Below are 15,704 nucleotides of genomic sequence, written 5' to 3'. Positions count from 1 at the left end.
CACCGTGCTTGGACTTGAAAGTGATACATTTTGCTTAATATATGCAGTAATCTCTCTTGATAATTCATTAGCTGGAACTACGTACCAGCGGAAGTCTTCAGTGATTGAATGTATCAGGGATGTCTAGTTAGGATGTCGAATTATATCTATCTTTTCATTTTTTTATTTTTCCTCTTTCTTTCCGCGTCGTTCCTCAATTTTCTTATCGCTTTGTCCGTTCACCCTGTGAATGCTATCGTCCTCTTGAGCTCCTCTTGTTTGTACTGACGTCTCTTTACTTCCCCCCAAGAATATTTTCGCTGCCATTGCCGCTTTTCCAAGGCGCCGAAAGTTTTTTTTTGCTCTCTGATGATCGTTAGTTGAACTGCTCGAAGCCGTCTGATTTATCCCATGTACGAGATTTGGGTGTAAGTCAGCGCCAGATGCAATTTTCGCTTTATGAGTTGAACTGTCTTTTGTTTTATGTTTTTCTAAGCTCATTGTTAAAAATGTTTGTTCAAACGTGATATCGTTTCCTTTGTTTTCCTTTTGGGAAACACCCGTTTCACGATTCATTTTAACGCCTAACTCGGCCTCGGAGACAGATTTCCTCTCTTATAGATGGCGTAGCTGCACATATATGAATATTCCGTACATTACTGGAAACATCGGTGCGTACCCTTAGGAGTTTTGTCCTCTTTTAACTCGTCCGGGGTAAAATAAGAGCCTGGAGGTGGAAGGGGGATTTTCTTGTCAGTGCTTTTTTGATCCTTCAGATATAGACTCAATCAATTCTTTTACCGTCAGATACAGATTCAATCAATTCTGTTACCGCTTCCTGGAGTTATCCTAGTAACGATATAAACGTCTTGTCGGATCTCCATATGGCCTATGGGTGACGAAACTTTAGACGTGGACATTTCATCGGCAGTGGATAGTGCAGGTTGATTATTGCGTTAGCTTTTTTAGACGTTCCTACTCTACCATCCTTTTTATTTTCTGGACAAACGAAGTTAAACCTTGTACTTCGTTGAAAACGTGATATTAGGTAAGTTCCTCTATGCACTACAATGATTCCAAATGACAACAATATTAATAAAAAACAACAACATGACACGGGCTCCCAAGCAGAGCACGGGCCTTGGGATAAATCAACGAAACTAATTTATAAATATAATAACTTCATTTTTCCTCATCATGCCGATTTTTATTCTACTGATGTTCTCTCATGTCCCTGGGGAGGTGGTTGCCGTTTACCCACGGGCTCGGGTGTGTTTTAACTTTTAGTGCTGCACTTAGTAGACGGTCCTAATGATCCAATAAAGATATTTCTCGAACATTGAAATTCAAAGTAGGGGCGGGTCCACGGCCTTTCGAAAGGGGGGGGGGGGGCACATATGGTAAGGGAAAGTTATGGATTTTCGCTCCCATACATATGCAGCTGATCTTGATCTTGAAATCTAAAAAGACATTTAGAATGTAAGAAATGGCACGAGACTCATTAGATTTACGCTTTCTGTGCTCATAGAATATTAGATGTGCCACAGACTGTTACAAGGAATGTGTACACAGGAAGTCAGCTTACCATCGACAATAACACTGTTGGGTGTGTGTGTATGGGGGGGGGGGGGGGGTTAGGGGGTGTGGATCGACACTGACTGCAAGATACTTTATTTCTATCTTCTATCTCTTTCAATATATGTAATATGCTAAATGCCCCTCCCACCTCCTCCGCGGTTTAGCCAGGTTTTCTTACACTATTTTTCTGTTTTATTCACTGGTTTTCCTTCGTAACGTATAATGACACGTTCCATACGAGTATTAACTCGGTTTTTATGCTTTTTTAAGGACAGTATGTAACACTTGATTTTGGAGCCATTTTGCTATTTGCCGCCAGCTCTCTGTAGTCCTACTGATTAGAACAGCACAAGAGAACTCCTTCCGGCAAAACACCATTCAAGTGCCACAGAAGAAATCCATTACGCTCTTTAACAGTCAATATTGACTGTCTCTATGCCTAGACGACGTGTACGATAGCATGGTGACAAAATTAGAACTCATGTGAGGAAGTCGTCATTTGTCTCACGCGCATCGCAGGACTAAAAATTTTAACTGTTCATCTATTAAGATATAAAAATGGGCGAATTGAAATATGAAATAACGTGACTTTTTACTCTAAAGCCCTCTCATTTGACTTTAAAATATGTTTTGGCAATATGATAGCATAAATAGATATTGTTGTTTACTTCGCGCTTACATAAATAAAATAATAAATTTCATCTAAATTATCGCTCACTTTGGGTGTTGAAATAAATTTACCCCTTAGTGATAGCACATTGAGGGCAGTGAACCAAAGAAAAGTTTATAAGAAAAACAATTTTCAAATGCAGTCTCAGTTGCTCAGGTGCTAACTCTGCTGTAAGGATAGTAGGCATTTGTAAGATTTTTTACACTGTAAAAAAATAGGACAATCAGTCCACCCCCACCTCACAAGAGATTATGCTTCTTACCTCTCTTGCCCCAATCAGTGTTTACATTAAAAAACAAGATTATACATATGTTTTTATTATATACAAAGGTGGTGTCATACATGTCACAACACAGGGCCGAAACAAATTGCAGATATCTGGTACCCCAGTCAACCCTGCGCGCAGGGTCTAGTCAAGAGAGCATAAGATATCTTATGCTCTCTTTGTCTAGTGTAACAGCTAATTTTTGGATTAGACCAACTATGACCACTCTGACCACTTGGCTGGGGGAGGTACCGGTTTTTACTTCTTGGCTGTTACAAACTGAAGACTTTACAAGGTGTTTACGAGATGTGTATAAGATGTGTTTCTCTGTCTGTTTCTCGTTCTATCGGTGTCTCCTTCTATGTGTTCACATATATTTGTTCTTCATTCCACAAGTTTGTTCTAAAAGTGAGGCGGGTCTTCGGTACGCACCCCTTTTTATATGCTAAAGACGGCATGTCCTTTAGGATAACCGACAATGACAGCCATGGAAAACTTTAACTCTGTTTAGATAAGGCTTAAGCCAATGGGCGTCCGAGGAATGAACTACCCCCCCCCCCCCCATGGGTGTGTTGGTTTGTTACCCTTGGGCTACCGTGACTTACGTAATGTTTACATGGTTACTATTGACTACGGTGGTAACACACTACATGCTTGCCGTACAAGTGCGCATGGCAAGATACACACATGAATATAATGACTCACAACATTCTAATCATTTTTGCACTCAAAATCTTAAAACGTACCAAAACCAAATTCTACCGACGGCTAGGTCTGAAGCCTACTTAGGATAAACCTTGTGTGAACTCAGACCTAACTTTTCTAATGTAGTTAACGGATACAGGACCAAAACAAATGCTCAAAACTCTGTTCTCAAGTACCACTTGAAAAGGGACGCGCCACTCCTACTTTTCCATTGGGTCAAGGGTCAACTTCTTATTTTCCCCTATCCCATTTCAGAGGAAGGGTTAAAGTTACTCTGTTGACATAAAATGCTGAAGCAAACAAAACGCTTTTCGTTGATTAAACGAAACATACTTATAACGGTCCCTTAACTTCAGGAAGGTCGGCGTCTAATTAAAGTAAGATATCTAGTTATCGAAGATGACTTCACTACACCCTGTGTGACTTTTTCCTGCGTGACACTAGCTTGGTGGCCGCGCGCCGGAACCGCTTTTGGCGGCATGCAGAGACCGCGGAGATGGCAGCTGGTAGTGCTATAGCCCTGCCACTTTTTGGCTTTTTTTTTTTTTTAAGGCTCCAGAATTTTGTCTTGGTCCAATTTTTAGCACAACCACTTTAAAATGGTCTCCGCGGTCCCTCAAAATAGCAATAAAAACAACTTATTTAGCGCTCACGAATCAGCCACAAGTTTTCTTTGTCAGAAAGGGTCTCATCAGATGCAGCAAGATTCTCTCATGGGGAAATCAATCCAATACATATATCGTGCGCTATCGACAAGCAAAAACTGTAGGCGTGGGCTTCAGACCTTCGTGGTCAGAAATACAAAACTTGTGACACCTGTGATTAAACACCAAAATGAGGCTCAAACGGATATATTTTGGCTAGAATGCTATGAAGTTTTAATTAAATTTTGCGAAATTTTGCTGTCTTGTGTGTTCTATTGCTAACTTTCCCATAATGAGCATCCTCGGGGACCCAGGGCGTCGCGGAGATCGGGCACAACCTCTCTTCGGTGCAAAACCACAGGCCTCCGAAGCATTGTAATTTAACCGCGACGACTTTATGGCACTCTCATGCCTTTTCCCGCGCTTTTTTCCCCGGACATCCCGGTTTTGTTCGAGACAACTTTTAACTTGTCTCCATCCGACCTGTCACCCTCTTGAAATAGAATAAATTGTACCGACGATGTTGACAGCCACTGGCCTGCTTGCATACTCAACAACTTCAGCAACTTGATTCAGGTCATTTCAGGTTTGATTCATTGTACAAGCAGATTAATTTTAACTCAATTTTACGCAATTTTTGAAGCCTAATCTTATCGTCCTGAGTAAGATGTAAAAAAAATATAAAATCAAGATTTCCTAAAATATCAAGTAGTGAATCCATGTGACAAAGCATGCAGATGTTCATGGGTAACGTATAAAATGGCTGTCACCCGGTCTTTGAGAGCCAGCGGCGTAGCCAGGATTTTTAACAGGAGGGGGCCCAAAAGGTCATTTCAAGGCATTTTCTGCTGTATTTAAGATGATGTCTCATACATTTACTGTATTTTTGGCTGCTAGAAGGGGGGGGGGGGGGGCAGGCCCCTTGGGCCACCCCTCTGGCTACGCCCTGAGAGCCATGTACATGTTTACAGGAATATAAACAAGAATGCTACACACCCCAAACCAGGAGTTGTTTTATTCATGCTTAATTGACTATTTATTTGAAAGCCATGAAACAATGCAGTACCAATGATGTGGACTTCTTTGGATAATGTCTCTTAAAAGATTCATGTTTAGAAAAAATACCACAACAAAAATCAATTCTGCTATTTTATTTTGTCATTTTAAATTTTGTTAAATGCTGCAATGTCTACAGACTGGACAAAGTCTTCAAATTTGCAGATTTTTTCCTCGAGGAAGTCAGTGCTGATTTTGTCATCTTCCACCACAACGGTGATTTGGAGTTTCTTGATACCATAGGCTAGGGGGACGAGTTTGGAGGCACCCCAGAGCAGGCCGTCAGCCTGGATTGAGCGTACCAGTTTCTCCATTTCAGCCATATCTACGAAAATAATTAACTTAATCATTTATATGAATAAACAAACTCAAACATGAAGCACCAAAATCAGATATTCAAATACATGTCTAGCTAGTGTTGCATAGACATGCATACAAATTAAGTGACTAAAATTGCTGTGAGATATGTCTGCAGCATGTGTTTGCAAAGCTTTTACGAATTCTCTTACCCCCTCTCTTAGTATGTGATAAAATCATAAACAACACCTTTTTTGTCTAAAAAATGCTCTTAAATCTTCGAAATGTTACTGCAAGATTTGCCCTAAAAAGATCTATCAAATTATGAGACAAATGGCTGTTTCATCAAACTCACCTGTCTCATCATCCCATGGTTTGACATCTAACATAATGTTGGATTTTGCAATAACAGGCTTCTCTGAAATGTCATAAAAAATACACAGGCAGTTATGTCAAGAAAAAAACTTGTTATATCATCCATTAGGGAAGAGCAAGTGAAAGACGGACCAATGCATTGGTCATGATTCAGAACGACTATATCAATCAGACCAGTTATAGTTTTTTTTTTATGGTTAGAGCCTTAACCTTCTATTGATTGCCAAACACATAGTGTAATACTTACTTTTGGCTTTTTTCTCTTCATAAGCCTTCAAGCGTTCTTGCCTGATACGTGCCGCTTCCTTTTCCTCCTCTTCATCCTAAAACAATTAACAGTTAACAGGGCCATCATTGATGATGAAATATCATTTTAAGTTATTCCATCTATATCAAATCACTAATCAAGGCTTGCAATAAATCATGTTAGGACAATTTTTATCCAATCTTGGATTGGATTTTATAAACACAAGCAACAAAGTGTAATAGTTAGACCATCATAAAAGAGCATAAAGATATCAGTGCTATTTCAGCTTAAGTGTTAAATAATGCTCCCCCCTTTACCCTGACTAAGAGTCTAATCTCATTAATGAAACTCACATCTGATCCGAAAAGATCAATCTCATCATCATCATCATTATCATCAGCGGGAGCAGGTTTCTGTTCTGATGCAGCACCAGCAGGTCCGAAGCTCTCAACTGATTTCTTTTCGCCAGGGAAGTTCTGTTTTCCCTCACCATAGGAGACAATGTGGTTATACCAGCGCAGGGCATGGGGTAGGCTGGCAGGTGGGGCTGACTTCAGAGCTTCAAATACAACAGCATCAGCTTGAGAGGGCACATAGCTGAAATAAAACCATCAGTTTAAATACAGTGGTTCCTCTAAACAGCCACCCTTAGAAAAACATCCATAGAGCAAGCTTTCTGAGCAATTCATCACAACAGAAAATGCGATAAAAAATAATATCTTTCAATACATACAAGCCATTTTTGCCATAAAATAAGTTATATTGTGTATGTGAGTTTGCAACCACAAATATCATGTGATTTCTAAGTGCAAGTCTGGAATGAATGTTACATAATAACAGTGTTGTTATAGTAGCTTTTGTGGTTGCGATTACAACCAGACAGGACAGGATCACAAAAAAGGCAGATCCACAACCCCCCCCCCCCCCTTACTGGATTCGCAGCTGCCAAACCTGAGCCAAGAAATAACCATAAAATCGATGTATAATGAATAAAATCAATCTCGAAACAACTCAACTTTTTTGCCTAGTGCACTTCACTCTTAGCCAATAGAAAAATAAAAACTTGAAGAGCGCTACATCAGAAAATCAATTTTCGATAAGCAAACTGTTTCGCAACACCTATACTGAAATCTATAACCCATACATCGCAACAGTAAAATTGCACGTGTACCAAAAAATATACCGTGGAAGAAATTAACATCGCAATGTAAATCACTTAGTAGGCACGCATCGATACCATCACACTCACCCTTCAATGTAACTTCTTTCTGTTAGAAAAGTGTTGAGTGCCGAGAGTCCAGCCTGTGATTTGAGGTCTCCAAAGCCCATTTTAAGAGAAGAAGTCGTACAAAACACCCGGTCGAAGATGGACGAAAATCCAAAAGAGAAAGAAAGTACCCAGAATGCCCCGAGATCAAGTTTAATCCCAGTCCCCATCGACCAAGTAGACCACAGACATACCGTTAAAAAATAAACATGGCGGCTGCCGTTACAACCCGACCACCACAACCGCGGGAAATCGAGAGCTTCTCTGATGTATCTCTAGACAAGAAAGCTCTTCGCGACTTAGTTCTTAAAGCAAATAAGCCATTGGTTTTTCATGGATTCATAAAAGAGTGGTCTTGCAGTATGTGGACCCCGCTATTTTTAGCCTCGGAACTTGGTCAACTAGAGACGCGCTTCCGAATGTGCCAACGGAGAAGCATACCAAAACAGAAACCGCTCATGGAGACAGATTGCTATTATGTCCAAGGGACATTCAAGGATTTCTGCTCCTGGCTTGAATCAGATAACAGCGAATCTGGAAAACTAATTCAATATCCAAGGTATAAAAGACATGACCAGAGGCATGTGTCCCCCTTATAGAGGTACACGACCAGGGAAATGTGTCTCCCTGATAGAGGTACATGACCAGGGGCATGTCTCACCCTGATAGAGGTACACGACTAGGTAAATGTGTCTCCCTGATAGAGGTACATGACCAGGGGCATGTGTCCCCCTTATAGAGGTACACAACCAGGGGCATGTGTCCACTTTATAGAGGTACATGACCAGGGGCATGTGTCCCCCTTATAGAGGTACATGACCAGGGGCATGTGTCCACTTTATAGAGGTACATGACCAGGGGCATGTGTCCCCCTTATAGAGGTACATGACCAGGGGCATGTGTCCACTTTATAGAGGTACATGACCAGGGCATGTGTCCCCCTTATAGAGGTACATAACCAGGGGCATGTGTCCCCCTTATAGAGGTACATGACCAGGGGCATGTGTCCCCCTTATAGAGGTACATGACCAGGGGCATGTGTCCCCCTTATAGAGGTACATGACCAGGGGCATGTGTCCCCCTGATAGAGGTACATGACCAGTTGCATGTGTCCCCCTTATAGAGGTACATGACCAGGGGCATGTGTCCACTTTATAGAGGTACATGACCAGGGGCATGTGTCCACTTTATAGAGGTACACAACCAGGGGCATGTGTCCACTTTATAGAGGTACATGACCAGGGGCATGTGTCCCCCTTATAGAGGTACATGACCAGGGGCATGTGTCCACTTTATAGAGGTACATGACCAGGGGCATGTGTCCCCCTTATAGAGGTACACAACCAGGGGCATGTGTCCACTTTATAGAGGTACATGACCAGGGGCATGTGTCCCCCTTATAGAGGTACATGACCAGGGGCATGTGTCCACTTTATAGAGGTACATGACCAGGGACATGTGTCCCCCTTATAGAGGTACATGACCAGGGGCATGTGTCCACTTTATAGAGGTACACAACCAGAGCATGTGTCCACTTTATAGAGGTACTCAACCAGGGGCATGTGTCCCCCTTATAGAGGTACATGACCAGGGGCATGTGTCCACTTTATAGAGGTATACAACCAGAGCATGTGTCCCCCTTATAGAGGTACATGACCAGGGGCATGTGTCCACTTTATAGAGGTACATGACCAGGGGCATGTGTCCCCCTTATAGAGGTACATGACCAGGGGCATGTGTCCCCCTTATAGAGGTACATGACCAGGGGCATGTGTCCCACTTATAGAGGTACATGACCAGGGGCATGTGTCCACTTTATAGAGGTACATGACCAGGGACATGTGTCCCCCTTATAGAGGTACATGACCAGGGGCATGTGTCCACTTTATAGAGGTACACAACCAGAGCATGTGTCCACTTTATAGAGGTACTCAACCAGGGGCATGTGTCCCCCTTATAGAGGTACATGACCAGGTGCATGTGTCCACTTTATAGAGGTATACAACCAGAGCATGTGTCCCCCTTATAGAGGTACATGACCAGGGGCATGTGTCCACTTTATAGAGGTACATGACCAGGGGCATGTGTCCCCCTTATAGAGGTACATGACCAGGGGCATGTGTCCCCCTTATAGAGGTACATGACCAGGGGCATGTGTCCCCCTTATAGAAGTACATAACCAGGGGCATGTGTCCCCCTTATAGAGGTACATGACCAGGGGCATGTGTCCCCCTTATAGAGGTACATGACCAGGGGCATGTGTCCCCCTTATAGAGGTATATGACCAGGGGCATGTGTCCCCCTTATAGAGGTACACAACCAGGGGCATGTGTCCCCGTTTAGAGATATACAGCGGGACATGTCGCATTCACATCTAGGTAAAGATTTAAAACCTGTATGGACCTGCTTTTTCACTGTTATATTATTTTTCATTAGAAGTCCAACCCCAACTTTTTTTTTTTTTTTTTTCTGTTAAGTTTACATTGTACCTCCTTCCAAGTTTATTGGCATATCTATGCTCTTGTAGGTCTGAATATTGTTGTTATGCAGACTACAAATACATGGCAGAACTTTTTCATGATTTCCCTGATCTCTGTCGAGCTTCTGACTGGAGCAAGTTTGGATTTCCTGGCAGAACTGGAAAGCAATCAACAATATGGGTTGGGAGTGAAGGTGCATTCACACCTTGTCACATGGATACATATGGCAGCAACTTGGTTGCACAAATATTTGGAAGAAAAAAATGGACTCTTTTTGACCCGATGGACACAGATAATCTATACCCTACAAGAATTCCATATGAGGAATCTAGTGTGTTTAGTAAAGTCAACATCACATCACCTGACTACCAAGCATTTCCTCTTTTCCGAAAAGCAACGCCTTACGAGGCAAGTAGAGCACCTATGATTAAGTGACGACCAAGCAGGGTCATAGCCAAAAGCTCTTTTTAGAGGGAGGGGCGGATGGCTGAGGGAGGTTTGCTCAAATAAAAATTAATATAAAATTGAAAATAAATTTGATCACCCTCATGGTGGAATCCGTACCTATGGCCCTACCAACTTACCCTTCGTGCAATGTTCATGCATGTTATAATAAAAAATATTATAATAGTAAAAATAAAGTAAAATCCATGGAAATTTTGAAATACAAAATATATATTTTTTTACCTTTTATAGGGCTTAGAAAATAATTGACTAAGATTAATTACTTATGTTACTAGGTTATTTTAGAGGCAGGTGATGTACTTCTTGTCCCAAAACATTGGTGGCACTTTGTGGAGTGTCTTGATACAACAATAAGTATTAATACCTGGGTAGAGATGGTAAGTGTCAAGGAATTTGCTATGATGTCTTTTTATTCCCCGGTGGAACATTCTTGGTAGTGACCCCAAACCTTTTCCCATTTGGGTGATCTTCATATTATCATTTCAAACTTTATGTCATGTCACACATAATGTACACATAATGTCATAATCATTTCCTTTTCAGTGTTGCCATTAACTATTCACCATAAATCATTGCTCTGACATAAAGCCCCCTCACTCTCTCCTTAAAAAAGAATTAGCTTAATGGAGGGGGTCAACACATCTATAACCAAGCATTTAACAGTTTGAAATGTCGTACCCAGGACGATGATAAGCTTGACCGCGTCAAGGAAGCCATTGCTCGAGTTATTGTAAGTATGGTATCATGACCATAGTTGACATAAAACTCCATGAAAGATTGCAGTACTTTTGTGAAAAGGAGCGCGCGCTTTTTTAACTCGAAAATTGTGTCATTTAGCGTGTGCACGCGAAGTGAAATTATATGCTGAAACATACGCTGCATTTGAATTCTTGAATTAGAAAGCAAGAGGATGACTAAGCTCCATAGCGTTAACAGGTAGTATATTTTATTCTTAGATTTTCTCTCTGAAAGATTCTGATAAAGAGGATGTTGCAAGCTGGCTAAACCCGACAGAGGTAAGAAAATTATTTCTTTTTGTTAAGTGTAATAATAATAGAACAATCAAAAGTAATCAAGCATAGGTATGGATGTAAACTACTTCCTAAATTAAAGATTAAGAAGAGGCGTCGATGTGTTCTGTATTTGCAGATAGCGGGATGGCAAGGCGAGGCATTCCCTGACACCATGCAGCTACTAAAAGACGCTCTCAAGGATGCTCTTTTGCCAGACGTGCCACGTGAGACTTTGAATGTAGATGTTAATGATATCATCAATTGTATCACCTCTCCCAATTTACTAAGCAGCATAGGTGAAAAACTACTAGACAATGTTAGGTCCCGTACGCATCCCTGTATAGAAGATGACTCTTATGATGGGACGTCAACAAGAAAACGCCGCAGAAGTGACGGTGATGTCTGATGTTGGAGATGGACTATTGAGTAGTAAATGCATAAACATTAGCCTGGGTGTTTCCCCTGACCCTTATATGAAATGCTTTGCATATACGTGGTAAATTTCTCACGAATTTTAATGGAAATGACCTTTTTATACAAATACAAAAATGCATTGCTTTGCAAAAAAAAAATAATAGTAAATAAAAAGTTGAGACGTCGTCCTTTCCATGGTGGATAAAATGTTGTGTATTCTGGTACGGTAGACTTTTCGATATTTAAAAGTTGAGGCTTAAATTTTTGGGCGCATATGAGAAATCCGACGAGACAACAAGAATATCTATAGAGTACCCATGTGATGTGGGACCCCCACAGGTATCCCAAGCTCACAGTGTGTGAATATGCTAGGTTGTGACTCTTAGATAGTAAACATGTTACTACCTTAGAGTCACCACAACGCATGGAGTAAAAAATGGGCCGTTCATTCTACTATAAAATAAAGTATTAAAAACTTATACTCATCCAAGTGCCAGCATCAGCAATGAATGGCGTCACGACGCTCGCTACTGATCACAAACCCGGTAAAACAGCGTTTGCATTGCTGGGCCAACATTTTCTGTGTTGTTTGTATACCAAGCTTTGAACGACGAGAAAACCTGGATGGTTACGTCACAAACTTCAAACGTGTACTCACCAATTGTTGCCAATCAATTACGATAAAGAAACATAAAAGAGACGTTTTGAATTATTTTTATTTTTAATTGGTTTTTATTGTCTAAGGAATGGATTCACGATTGAAATATGCGCACTCCAGGGAATCAAACCGTTCCCTAAGAAATTTAAGTTTTGTTTATTTTCCCCATATGAATATAGAATCTTTACAATATATCATTTGCACTTAGCTAACAAAATAATTATAATTAAGAATATTTGTGAATCAATGTTTTGAACTTTTAAAATCCGTCCGTATTATATGAATGATGCGCTTTGCTTTGTTAAATATTATAAGATATATCTTATTTTGTAGCTAGTAAAGAGGCCGCCTTGAAATTAGCCTGGCAACCGTTGAGGAAACACTCGTTCAGCTTGCCAAGCAACAAAACTTCTCGTGTTTTCCGTTCAGTTTAACTTACTATCAAAGATCTATACAATATTTCAAAGATATTTTTCAAGGATATTTAAAAGATAGGCGTATTTGGTTATATTCACATGTACATGTTTGCGCCTTCTAGCATCATTTAGACCCCAGCTGGTAAAACGAGTTTACCTGGTTTTCCTGACATTTCACTCTGAAAATTGCCGCTAAAAATCCTCTCATTTAATGAACAGTTTTGTTATCAGAAGCCAGCAGCGAATTTCTGATAAACCTGTCAGATTCTAGATAGATGGTTTCGTTTTTGCTTTTTAAGTACGAGCATTTATAATGCTGTTAATTAAACCAAAAATATATTAAGACTATAACTAACGCATTTCTTCTTGAACGCTTAGAATTTGAAATATCATATTATGAATAACGCCTCTATTTCAACTCAAGTTTTAAATCCAGTTATTAATTAAAATAATTTTGAACATTGCTTTGTGGATTATTGGTTAGTAGGGTCGTGTGCTTTTGCTCAGTCTTTCTTCCCTCGCCAGAATTCAGCGGTCTGCTGTCTGTAGGTCTTCTCCTCGTCGTCATCCTCGTTGAGCTGTGAGTAGCCAGACAAACTCATCCAAATGGTCTTCTTCCTGTAAATAATAGGAGCGATGAACAGGAATATGACCGTGATGGCCATAACAATCAACGCGAAACGGCTAAAGAACTTGGAGCTCCCGTAGTCTTGAATAAGCATCCCACCTGCGATCTGTCCGAGCCCCCTCCCTAGGCCGTAATACAGACCATGGAGTATACCCTGGAGGGTCGCGCCTATTCGCGGAGGGGTGGCGACATACGAGACAAGGGAACTCCACACCAAGGCCGTGCAAATACCAGACAGGAATTCCATAGGCAGGACCAACCAGGCATTGGAAATGGCGGAGTAATAGAAGAACCTCACAATATACACCAGCAACCCAACGCACAAGACTCTGATATGTCCCAGCTTGCGAAGGAGAAAGACAGACAGGTAGTATAAGGTCATACTGGACAGGCACTGGATTCCCACCAAGGCGCTCAGAAGGGAGGGGGTCGCACCGAGGTTAAGTAGGTGCATGCCAAGGAACGCCTCCGCCGCTCCGAACGCAATCCCCAGGAACAAGGCGACGGCGGCGAAGATTATGTACTCGATGTGCATAAATACCTCTAGCCCCTTTACCAGTGAGCAACGCTCGCCGATATGCTTCTCGGCCTCATCAAACTCGAACTTGGACGAAAGGAAGAGTGCTATTGTCATCAGACTGGCGTAGACGTAGAAGAATGGTCGGTAGATGTCATAGACTTGGTTGGGGCAGATGTCGGTTTGTGTACTGTAGCGGTGTGTGACGATATTGCCAGTTATAAAAGCAGTGACACCCCAGCCTACAGCACCCCATAGCCTGAGTTCACCATAGTCGGTCGGTCGATTCCCGAGGTTTTGAAGTACGGCTACATCGGCAAGGGTGTTGGAGGTAGCACCTAACAGCTCGCCAATAACCACAATGCTCAGCACTACTGCAAATATAACGCGTGATTTCTCAAATGTTTTTCGGTCCACTTTCTGGTACAGATCAAACATCCAGCTCTGCCCCCAAATATCCATGTTGCCATATCCCTTGATTTTAAGCTTGTCTTTTTCTTCTTGTTGCTTATGTTTTTGAATTTCGTGTTTCAGGAGAGAGTTGTTGCCAGTGATGTGGGGAAGAGTGTGATTAGATGAAATGTTGAGCTTGGCATGCACTTCGCTGAGACAGTCCAAAGACACGGGAGGCACAACCGTTACTATTAAACTTGACACAGTCAACGAAAAAACAGCCAGAATCAAAACAGCCTTCACTTTACGGTATTTGTCCGCTAGTGTACCAAGGATTGGCGCACTTATGAACAAGCAAAACGGACGGACGCCGAGAATTATGCCTACCAAATAAGCGGGAAGTTGAACAGAGTGCTTTAGGTACAAGCCGAAATATGGCTGTAGTGATCCTATGGCGGCGAAGTAGAAAAAATAGAACACTTTGTAGATCAACAGAGCTCTATCACCATCAAGACCTGGTCGTAGACGGCTCAACCACAGTTTCTTGCTATCTTCCTTCGTTGTTTTCCCCGTATCTCTGGTGTCTTCCTCGGGGTTAAACAGATCCCCGAAATCGTCATTTTTCGCTTGCTTGAGCGGTAGAGATTCCTTTTCTGACATACCTTCGGCACTTCGTTACTATTGGCGCTTAAATCCTTTTGACCACATCTATTTTGAGCCCGTAATCTTTCACCTTACGCTGATTACTTTAGAGACATCTTGCTCAGGAATTCCCCTTCTTAGGTGAGCGTTTTTCCTTCACAAAACCAAACATGAACAGGGCAACTGGAGATATTAACGAAGGACAAGGAACAGCTGGGTATAAAATTCATACGAACCAAAATTTGCATCGAAGGGAAATGAACCGTCAGTGAGGACGGTCTCCTATTGGCGGAATACCTTAAACATTCTCCGATATCATAATACATCCACATCGGACCTCGCAATTGTCACCCGCGGAGCGTGAAAATACGAGGAAATTTAAATCGTGTAAGAAAAAGCTTCAGTAAAAAAGTTGTGTCTTTCTGTACAATACAATTTGTACAATGATTGGGTGTTTAATAAATTTGCCTCTGTGTAAATACAGCTGATCTCTTTTATAAGTGTTTTGAAACTAATCTTATATCTGTGTTTGATAAGACAGAGAAACCATTAGCATTCATGCGCGTCTCTTGGGAGAAACAGCTTTCAAAAACACTTACAGCTCCATTATTAATCATTTCAAGTAGGCGGAAAAAACATAGAAATCGAGTAGTGATTTTTTTTTATCTGGCCAACATTCAAAGCTTCTGAAAAAATATAATTATATTTCTTTTAATATTGTCTAGTGCTTTTCAATTTACACTAAGGACGCTAAAGATGATAACAAACATAGGAATAAATTATGCAATTTTGTTATGAATTACGGACATCTTTTAGTTTTAATGTCAAACATTCTAGATCTTTTCTTGATTTCTTGCTGCTTTTGGATTATATTTTTCCCTCTTAGTCTAGGTAGCCAGAACTTATTTTATTGTATAACAAAAAAGCTGATAAGCCGATACTTATCTCTGGCTGATTCACCTAGTCTCAAGATATCTTGGCAATTGGCCATTAAA

General features: G+C 41.1%; 3 protein-coding genes and 1 long non-coding RNA gene across 5 annotated transcripts; 2 read left to right on the top strand and 2 right to left on the bottom strand.

The window, feature by feature from the left end:
- Positions 1 to 538: 538 nt before the first annotated feature.
- LOC116613043 lies at positions 539 to 2,526 on the top strand. The gene is made up of 3 exons (XR_004294070.2): positions 539 to 650; positions 787 to 1,027; positions 1,828 to 2,526. It is a non-coding gene; the product is annotated as an uncharacterized LOC116613043 (long non-coding RNA).
- Positions 2,527 to 4,977: 2,451 nt separating this feature from the next.
- LOC5505225 (elongation factor 1-beta) lies at positions 4,978 to 7,225 on the bottom strand. Its single transcript, XM_048724126.1, has 5 exons — positions 7,066 to 7,225; positions 6,170 to 6,413; positions 5,817 to 5,892; positions 5,550 to 5,612; positions 4,978 to 5,222 (listed from the first exon to the last, which is right to left on the bottom strand). Exons 1-5 carry the CDS (start codon positions 7,143 to 7,145, stop codon positions 5,005 to 5,007), a joined length of 681 nt encoding a protein of 226 aa, XP_048580083.1. The 5' UTR covers positions 7,146 to 7,225; the 3' UTR covers positions 4,978 to 5,004.
- Positions 7,226 to 7,286: 61 nt separating this feature from the next.
- LOC5505224 (HSPB1-associated protein 1) lies at positions 7,287 to 11,676 on the top strand. Of its 2 annotated transcripts, none has more exons than XM_048724125.1 (6): positions 7,287 to 7,642; positions 9,719 to 9,971; positions 10,304 to 10,405; positions 10,711 to 10,758; positions 10,985 to 11,044; positions 11,178 to 11,676. In XM_048724125.1, the coding sequence occupies exons 1-6, from the start codon at positions 7,293 to 7,295 to the stop codon at positions 11,445 to 11,447; spliced, it is 1,083 nt and encodes a 360-aa protein (XP_048580082.1). In that variant the 5' UTR covers positions 7,287 to 7,292; the 3' UTR covers positions 11,448 to 11,676. The 2 variants fall into 2 exon arrangements, with proteins under 2 accessions (XP_048580082.1, XP_032229505.2); XM_032373614.2 differs by having other exon boundaries at positions 9,611 to 9,971.
- A 477-nt stretch (positions 11,677 to 12,153) lies between these two features.
- On the bottom strand, positions 12,154 to 15,131 carry LOC5505212 (major facilitator superfamily domain-containing protein 6). Its single transcript, XM_001626003.3, has one exon. It carries the CDS (start codon positions 14,725 to 14,727, stop codon positions 13,033 to 13,035), a length of 1,695 nt encoding a protein of 564 aa, XP_001626053.2. The 5' UTR covers positions 14,728 to 15,131; the 3' UTR covers positions 12,154 to 13,032.
- Between the last annotated feature and the right edge of the window lie 573 nt (positions 15,132 to 15,704).

The sequence above is a fragment of the Nematostella vectensis genome, chromosome 2 (assembly GCF_932526225.1).
Source record: "Nematostella vectensis chromosome 2, jaNemVect1.1, whole genome shotgun sequence".
NCBI classification, from domain to species: domain Eukaryota; kingdom Metazoa; phylum Cnidaria; class Anthozoa; order Actiniaria; family Edwardsiidae; genus Nematostella; species Nematostella vectensis.
This window is presented reverse-complemented; position numbering and strand designations above follow the sequence as displayed.

Coding starts and splice junctions, on each gene's coding strand:
- LOC5505212 (XM_001626003.3), bottom strand. CDS start 14,727: ATGTCAGAAAAGGAATCTCTACCGCTCAAGCAAGCGAAAAATGACGAT.
- LOC5505224 (XM_032373614.2), top strand. CDS start 7,293: ATGGCGGCTGCCGTTACAACCCGACCACCACAACCGCGGGAAATCGAG. Junction 9,972..10,303: donor GAAAAGCAACGCCTTACGAG/GCAAGTAGAGCA, acceptor TTATGTTACTAG/GTTATTTTAGAGGCAGGTGA. Junction 11,045..11,177: donor GCTGGCTAAACCCGACAGAG/GTAAGAAAATTA, acceptor CTGTATTTGCAG/ATAGCGGGATGGCAAGGCGA.
- LOC5505225 (XM_048724126.1), bottom strand. CDS start 7,145: ATGGGCTTTGGAGACCTCAAATCACAGGCTGGACTCTCGGCACTCAAC. Junction 5,893..6,169: donor TTGATCTTTTCGGATCAGAT/GTGAGTTTCATT, acceptor TAATTGTTTTAG/GATGAAGAGGAGGAAAAGGA. Junction 5,223..5,549: donor ACCATGGGATGATGAGACAG/GTGAGTTTGATG, acceptor TTATTTTCGTAG/ATATGGCTGAAATGGAGAAA.